This window comes from Rhinopithecus roxellana, chromosome 3 (genome assembly GCF_007565055.1).
Source record: "Rhinopithecus roxellana isolate Shanxi Qingling chromosome 3, ASM756505v1, whole genome shotgun sequence".
In the NCBI taxonomy this organism is placed as follows: domain Eukaryota; kingdom Metazoa; phylum Chordata; class Mammalia; order Primates; family Cercopithecidae; genus Rhinopithecus; species Rhinopithecus roxellana.
In genome coordinates, this window is record NC_044551.1 from 77,338,773 (window position 1) to 77,347,991 (window position 9,219).

Consider the following 9,219-nt stretch of genomic DNA (forward strand, 5'->3'; position numbering starts at 1 on the left):
AAACAGTGTAGAAAAGAAGATAGAAACAGAACCAACTATTATAGTCCACTGGAAATAATGTCATAATACAGGTGTTCTCAAAATGGTCTGGAATCACAGAGACTTCCCAGTAGAGTACATGTTCCATTTCATCTTCAGAGACAACCAGGAGTTAAACAAGAGAAGAAAGAAAGAATGCAGAGAATTCCACTCCTTGAAAAATGTACTTCCATAAAAATATAGTTTGCTGGAGATTGGAAGACAAGATAAAATAAAAAATGATGGTCAGTAGTCCCAGCTACTCGGGGAGGCTGAGGCAGAAGAATCGTTTGAACCCATGAGGTGGAGGTTGCAGTGAGCTCAGATTGCACCACTCTACTCCAGCCTGGGCGACAGAGGGAGACTCCATGTCAAAAAGAAAAAAAAAAAAAAAAAAAGAATCTGATTAAGGAGCTAATTAAATACTAAATTAAAGAGTATGAACATTTATCCCATGAAATGCCATAGAATTGTGCTATCCAATAGAACTTTCTGCAATGATGGACATATTCTGCATTTTTCTGTCTGATACAGTTGCCACTAACAACATGCGATTATTTAGTCCTTAAAATGTGGCTAGTCGGCTGGCGAAGTGGCTCACACCTGTAATCCCAGCACTTTGGGAGGCCAAGGCAGGCAGATCACTTGAGCTCAAGAGTTCAAGACCAGCTTGGGCAACACGGCAAAATCAAATCTCTATAAAAAATACAATAATTAGCTGGGTGTGTTGGCATGTGCCTGTAGTCCCACCTACTTGGAAGGTTGAGGTGGGAGGATGGCTTGAGCTTGGGAGCAGAGGTTGCAGTGAGCTGAGCCATATCTTGTCTCTAAATAAATAAATAAATAAAATGCAGCTAGTGTATCTAATGGACTGGAATTTTACATTTTATTTTTCATTAACTTTTGTTTGTTTGTTTGTTTGAGACAAGGTTTTGCTCTGTCACGAAGGGTGGGGTGCAGTAGTGTGATCATGACACACTGCAGTCTTGATACCCTAGGCTTGAATGATCCTCCCACTTCAGCCTCCCAAACATCTGGAACTTACAGGCCTGTACTACCATACCCAGTATGTGTATACACATATATATTACACACACACTATATATACACATACACATATACCTCCATACATATATGTGAATGTATTTTATATATACATACACACACACACACATAGTATAGGCAGGGTCTCACTATGTTGCCCAAGCTGGTCTCAAACTCCTGGACTCAAGAGATCCGCCCACCTTGGCCTCCCAAAGTGCTGGGATTACAAATGTAAGCCACTGTGCCCAGGTAACATAAGTTTTTAAATAGCCACCTATACCTAGTGGCTACCATATTGGACAGTGTGGACATAAAGGACTATAAGCACACACATAGTATGACAGATTTACATCTCAGAGGGAAAACCATCTGTTCAGTGTGGAAGGTAAATTGTAAGAGAGACAGGTGAAGTGGAGAAAAGTTAGAAACAACAGCACAATAATCTAGTGATGTGAACCTAAACTAATGTAAGGTCAGTTGAGCTCACAAAGCAGTAATGTAGTCAAGAAATATTTAGCAATTGAAATTGGATGACTGTATGTGAATCGTAAGCAAAAGAGAGACATGGGATGGCTCAGGTTTCTAGTTTGATAAATTGTGTAGATGATGGTGTTATCACCCTATAAAGAGAGTGCAGCAAGATTTGTCCAGGGATAAAAATGATTGTTTCAAGCTTAAATTTGAAAACAAGTCTGAATTATCTATCCAGTAAGAAGTTGGCTAGCTATACATGCCTGTAACTCAGAAAGTAATTAACAGCTTAGAGGTGGCCATTAAGGAAATGAACTTTGGATCGATCACCCAGGGAACATGGACAGTGAAAGCAGAAAGAGTTAAAGGGCCCAGAAAACACTATCAGTTGGGAGGTGAAAGTCATTCTCTTCCACAAAAATTCAATGCATCTCATTGTATTCTAGGAATCAGACTAGGCCTTTAGGGACCAAAGATGAATAAAATAGAGGCCCTGCTCTCCAGACATTAGCTTGTAGAAGAGTGCTAATTAGGAAGAAGAGTTCATGGAATAAGAAATTCATGAAGAAGCTGGGCATGAAATACTCAAGGAGGTAAGAAGAAAACCAGAAGAGATGTCTCAGAAGTCAAAGTAAGAACCAGTGCACTGAGTACTACAGAAAAGAGGGGGAAATATCCATGAAACTGAGATAATGTGCTTAGTAATCATCTTCTGCATGATTAATTATAGAGTGGTAGAATTAGAAGCCAGACCACAAAAAGCATAAAAGAATGAAAGGAATGGAAATGGGAACACTTCAGTGGAAAATCTCTCTCTTGTCCTATGATAAGAGCTTTATTTAGATTCCCTCCTTCATGTCTTCTTAGGTATCTTCCTTTCCCGTATCTTCAATATTTCCTTCTGTACTGGCTCTTTCCCCACTCATGGCATTTAAACAAGACTGGATAGTCCATTCTTAAATGGACCCCTTTCTATAGCTCTCATCCAATACTTCTCCCTGCCTGCACAGTTAAGAGTGAAATGAAATATATCCAAGGAGAAAAGGTCAAGTGAAAATAGATTGTTACAGGGCAAGTTTGTAAAAGATTTATGTTGATTAGAGATAATATTTCAGTCTTCTATACAAATATAATAGTTTTTGTTATGCTATTAAGTGACTTTTCAGATGACCTTGTCTAATAGGAATGATATTCAAGAGTAGCCTTCTCCAAATAGCTTGATCTCTTGCTGCCATATTCACAAAAGTTTAGTTTATTACCACAAAAAGCAGTGGTACTCCTTCACTAGATAAGGTCCTTGAACACAAATATGATGTCTTTATTATCTTTGAAGTCCTAATATTCAGAACGGTTTGAGAGATGTAACAGTTATTCAAATTTATCAGAAACAGATTTGTGTGGGTTTAAAGGTGGCCCATATGATAACTTGTCAAACTACTTCTTTACATAGTCCACATTCAGCATTGTCCTACAAATCTCCTGAGCCAGGGTGTCATAAAGCAAATGGCTATTGATGTGGTGAGACAAAGATCTCCTCAGCTCTTGAGATCACTAGGCAAGGTCTATGGTGGATAGTATCAGGGCAAGTAGTCTCATACATTTATCCAGTATAGATATCAATGTCTATGTGTGGTATTACATGAGCAAGCATTACTCTGGCCTCAACACCCCTAACAAATTAGTATTTCTCCACTTTTACCTCCCAGAACTGCACATATAACAAATATAACTTAAAAACAGAGCATTCAATCATTTCACACTGACTGCTGACATATCAGTTATATCATCATCTTGGTATTTTGGCACCTGACCACATAGCAAACTAACTTAACACTTCAAAATATTTTAGGTGCATGAGCAAACATTTTGTGAAGGGAAGTTTCATCTTTGCAAAAAAAAAAAAAAAAAAAAAAAATCATTACTTGAGAACTTGTGCTTGTTAAATACATTTCCAAGTTTCTGGGTTTCTTTATATATAAAACATTTGACATACACTGCCTAGCTAAAGCAATAATGGCAAACCAGTACAATTTACACATGTTAGGAAAACTCCACTTTCCAAGGAGATATAAACAATTATAATGGAAGTTCCATGAAGGCAGGGGCTTTCCTTGTGCACTACTAATCCTCATCACAGAACTTAGTAATGGCATGGAATAGGTGGTAAATAATATTTACTGAATTAGTGACAGTCACTAAATACATAAATGGTTAAATAGTCAAAAGTACTCCTGGTTTTGCTTAAATTAAGTGATTTCTATGGATGTTTTATAATTTTGTAAATAGGGCTGGAACCACAGGACTTCTAGGAGAAAAAGAAAACTTAACTCATATTCTTAAGTAACCAGACAAAAGAGAAATGGTGATTAAACTCATATATATAAATCATTAGTGACTTGCTCCACTAAGGTGGAAATATGTGTGACCATATTAACAGATGTTTCTTTAAAATATTACCATTCTCTGACTATGTCTAGCAAATCAGGAAAATCTTTGGATGAGGGAAGGAATGTAGGGAGTTGAGGTAGGAAACAACATTATTTCACCTTGGCACGAACATGATGATCAATGTTAACTCACTTCTCAAAAAGGTAAAATTTGGAGATTTAACATCCAACAAAATCATATGTTTTAAACAGAAAGGCACCGGGCATACACTATTGACTTTATTTTTCTCCATAAATAAGCTAGCCATCTTTATGTGCAATATCACTTTAAACTGGTTACTTTAAATGATCACAGGAAGCAGCATGATGGTTGAACATGTTAGGTAAGTTCCAGCAGAGCTGGGTTTGGGCAGGTCCTACCAGTGCACCCTTGGGCAAGTTATTTAACCTTGCTCAGCCTAAATTTCCTCAGTAAGAATGATAGTACCTACTTTGAAGGTTTTTGCAAGAATTTCAAACTGCACATAAAGTATGCAGCATTATATCTGACACATAAATTATCAATTATTAACTATCAGCTATTAGGATGATAAGTAAAAGCTCAAAAATGATCTTTCAGTTACAAAGTATGGTTCTTCAAAAAAACCTAATGTAGTGTCTTAGCATATAGGGCTAGGTAAGCATTCAAATTAAATTAATATTCTGTATTTCTTATATACTATGTGTTAATAGGATGTTCATTTTAATGCCCTTTCATAGCATCCTTTATGTACTTATCTATGTGATTATTTGGTTAATGCCCCTCTGCTCCTCTAGTATGTAAGTGTTATAGATGCAGAACTGTTTGTTTTGCTCCAAACTGTATCCCCAGTGCACAGTACTGGTCAGTTGAATAAATACTGACTGCTTACAAAAAAGCTAACATAATAAATTTCAGGCTCATCTCCACCATATGAGCATGAGCACCATATTTTCTTGAAATTGGAAGAGACTTGCTAAAGAGCATAGGGTTTTTTTTTTTTTTTTTTTTTTTTTAAGTAGAGGGTTAAACTCTAAGCATTGATTTCCTTCCAATATACCAAATTGAATAAAAAATGAAAAACCAGCAATGACATGGCATGAAAAAGGAAATAATTCCCTGCATGAAAAAGGAGAAATTCCCTGCTTTTAAGGTAAGAATCATTATTCAGTTATGACAAAAATTGCTTTATATAATTACCATATGTGCCCAAACTAACAGCCATCTAGAGTGATTTCCCCCCATCCTCGCTCCCCGGACTTATATATTTTACTGTGAATGTCCTACTGAGAGGAGGAAAATAAAAGTATTAATTGAAATCTTCACATTTCTTTATTCTGTCAGTAAATAGCAATTATCCTTAAATTTCCAAATCCTTACCACGGACCTGTTCAGCAATATAATACATGAAGAGTGCTCATCCATTAGGCAACTGCTTATTCAGTGCCCATCATATACTGCACATGATGTTCAGCACTGAGGATAAAGGGGAGAATAAGACAGAGAAGTCTCTTCTCATAGAGATTAAGTGTTCATTTTAGGAAATCTACTTTGTCCCTACTGTGTTCCTTGAATATAAATATACATATGTTTTGTATTTCTACAGTGAGAATATGACTGTTCTTTGGAATGTTTCCAGACTCAAAAAGGAAGTTATTATTACCTGTGTATTCACTATAAATGAATTAGATTAACAAAACTATTTGAAAGTCTCATGTGGTTCGATGTAATAAAATTTTACAAGTAAAATATTTTTCTGCATCACCTCAAATCAGTTAAGAAAATAATGATTTTGGCCCATTCTTCTTGCTTGGCACAAATAACTAATTTCAGTGCACTGTCACACATAGTTTGAAAATGGGAGCCAAAATGAGCGTTCACCAAGATAATGAAGAAAACTACAATCTGGAAGCAAAAAGTGTGAGTTCTGAACACTGCCCAGACACTGTTAGCATCATTCAAGCTTTGGATGCCAGGCAGCCAAGTAAATGTAGGACTTGGACTGCATGAATGTGTTAGATGCTGGTTAAAGAATGCAGTTTTTATTAGCCATAGTTCAGAATTTGGCTGTTAACACACATCATGTTATCAAGTCATGCAATAGGATCAGATTGGAAAGATTGTATCTGTCCAAGTTTTACAACAATAATGACAGAAAATCAAGGTAATAAATATGTGTATTTAAAATTATTAAAAAGGTGGAAGCAAAAGGAAAAAAAAAAAGCAAGGAATATTCCCCCCAAATTATCATTATACCTATAATTTACATTTTAAGAGATACAACACTCAAGGGGCCATGCATTTTTATAGAAAATATATACAGACAGCAGTAAATAACAGTTATATAGTGAGGGAAATAATTTGTTTCAATATTCTTTAAACTTTCTTTATATTAAGAAGAAAGTTTCAATTTGGTGGCAATATGCTTTTAACACTTAGAGTGCAGATTTGCTGGCCTTTGTGAACCAACAATATCTAGCTCAAATAATATTGCTTTCACCCGTGGTTTTGGATTTCCTTACATTCTTAAAATTGTTCAGGAACCCAAAAGAACTTATATTTATGTGAATTACACATGTCAACTTTTAACATATTAATTAAACCTGAGAAAACCTATACATATCAACTGATTTAAAATAATAGTAAACACATTACAGGTTAACATAACCTTTATGAAAAACAACTATTTTTCAAAAAAGAAAAAAAACGTAAAAAGAATGACATTTAGATTTTTATTTCCAATTCCCTTTAATATCTGGCTTAAAGTGATAGGAGTAGATAAAAAATAGAAATAAAAAATAGGAAACAGATAGATTTTTATATTTACTTCTGCATTAAATCCTTTGCAATGTGTTGTTTGGTTGAAGCATATAAAGTAATTCCATCTTCACACAGATATACATTTGGAATGGAAAGAAACATTGCAATAGCCCTTTTATATTTGAGCGGTTATTCCTTTATGATACTACTACACCAAAACTTGACAAGCAGTTTCTTAAAGATTAGTTGCAATGTGGAATCTGAAACAATATCAATGAACTATTTGTACCCTATAAGCCTGTAACAGAATGTATTATTTTGAAAACAGTTTTAATACTGTAGGTCCCCTGAAGAGGTCTAGTGAAACTCCCAACTGTGTGGTTGCCTGGCCCACATGTCAAGAACTACTGGCTTACACTATTTTTTAACCAGTCAAGTGATGGTGATGTTGGTTTTCCACTCATGATAATAACGACTTCTTTAAAAGGAAAGTTTCACTTTAAATAATCAGTTTAAAGAAATATGTTAAATTACAATACAGAGGGTAATTATGGGAAAAACGTGAAGTAATTTTGAAATCAATAAATACAATCTGCAAACCTACCCTCTACACTTATTTTATAATGAAGGAAACTGCTAGACAGCTTTCCCTCACCTTGTGTCTTTGCTGGCTTCTAATGATGAGGTCTTGGCTCTGCATGTCAAATCTTCAGGAAGGTGATTCTCAACTAATTAGGTATAAGTGAATTACTTAGGTGGCAGATTAAAGGCCAATACTAGGAAACACTGATAGTAAGAAAGAACTTTTCTTCTCCTGAATTTTATAAAAATAAAATATCCATAAGGCACCCCCATATTACTATTAATCCACTCAAATATATATTGATTTCCTATTAAGTGGCAGCACTGTACAAATAATTTGTAAGACTCACAAACCTACTAAATAGATATCATGTCTTTCAAGAGTTTGCATTCTGATTGGCACAATTTTGACCAGTTGGTATACAAAAATGTAGACTAGAAAAATAGAAATATTACAAGACAGAGTAGTCAAAATTCTAGGGAATAAAGATTATCTTCACTTCAGAGAAAGGGTGTCCTTTGAGGCTGACGTGGGTCGTAGGTCAGATGAAGAGATTTGGAGGTAAGGCACTAATTTATAAACAAAAGGCAGCAATTAGTTATAGGTTTAAATTGCTCCAAAGGTAACAGGCTTTTAAGAAAGTCAATGTCATATTCTTAGGCACGAGTCCCTGATGCTGGGGAAGGGGGAAGGGGTCACAGAAGTCAGCCTTGCTGGAGATCACTGGCCTGCGTATCTCAGGTCCACGGGGGTGCCCCACCGAGGCTTTGCCTCACCTGACCGTCCTGACCACGAAGTACACCAGCACCGCGCCGCTCACCACCATCAACACGGTCAGGGCCCGCTGGGTCATGGGCTTGTCGCCAGGGTTGGGGTTCACAGCAAGGCCGCCACCCACTGAGCCTTCCCGGGCCTTCCCTCCGTGATCGTCCGCCTCAAGCCCGGCCACAGGGCTGCTGCCATTGCCTCCCTCGGAGCCCCGCGGCCCCGCAGCTTCAGCCAGACCACGGCCCGGCTGCTGGGCAGCGGTAGGGCCCGGTGGCAGAGGCGGCAATGTCCGTGGTCTAGGGTCAGGAGGCCCAGGACCTGGCGCGGCCTCGGCTGCCTGCAGCAGGACTGCCAGGGGCCCGCTTAGCTCAGGCAGCAGCAGTAGGAGGAGGACGGAAGCCAAGAGGTGGCTGAGACAGCAGCAGCACTGCGAGGCCTTCATCGTTCCCGGACCGCGCTCTCACCACCCGGGAGCCGCCGGGTCCGCCACCCTGGCTCCAAGAAGGACCATGGGCGCGGTGGAGAATGAAGCAGACGTGACCAAAAGCCAGGGAGAGGCCCGGTCGTGGCAGGTGGCAGAGGCTATAGCAGTGGCAGCTGCCTGGAGAACCGGAAGTTCGTACATCTCAGCGGCCACTGCTGCTAAGGACGCCTTCGGTTGCTAACTGGTAGGGGCAGGGTGCACTTGGTGACGTCAGAGCCCCAGCGCCCAGTGCGCAAGCGCACTTGTGTGAAGAACGAGGACGTGAGCGTCCTGGAAGCTTTGCTCTTTTCACTGTTAGTGAGGAGCGGTCAAGGATGCGTATTAAGAAAGTAAGTAGACAAAAAGAGATTGTGTAACATGTACAGCAACTCTCTCATGCAGGAACCCAGAGAGATTGGAAACTCATAATCTGAATTCATTCGTGTCAAACTGCAATAACACATTTAATCTGTAAGCCAGAAGGGCTTAGTTTTCCTCAGCTTGATTACAAGCTTTAAGCAGGCTTTTTTTCCTGCCTATGGGTCCCTGACCTCCCTTTCTAAAGAGCATTTACTTTGATGAGTTCATGTCCTTTGCAGGGAGGGACATGGATGAAGCTGGAAACCATCATTCTGAGCAAACTATTGCACGGACAGAAAACCAAACACCGCATGTTCTAACTCATTGGTGGGAATTGGACAGTGAG

The 9,219-nt window shown here is 38.5% G+C and overlaps 1 protein-coding gene across 1 annotated transcript in view; it reads right to left on the reverse strand.

Annotated features, from left to right (window-relative positions):
- FAM174A (family with sequence similarity 174 member A) overlaps positions 1 to 8,717 on the reverse strand; it is a 45,086-nt gene extending 36,369 nt beyond the window's left edge. Inside the window, exon 1 of the mRNA XM_010352961.1 lies at positions 8,059 to 8,717. Within this exon, the coding sequence (XP_010351263.1) occupies positions 8,059 to 8,492 (434 nt within the window). The 5' untranslated portion in view covers positions 8,493 to 8,717. The remainder of the gene's footprint in view (positions 1 to 8,058) is intronic.
- Between the last annotated feature and the right edge of the window lie 502 nt (positions 8,718 to 9,219).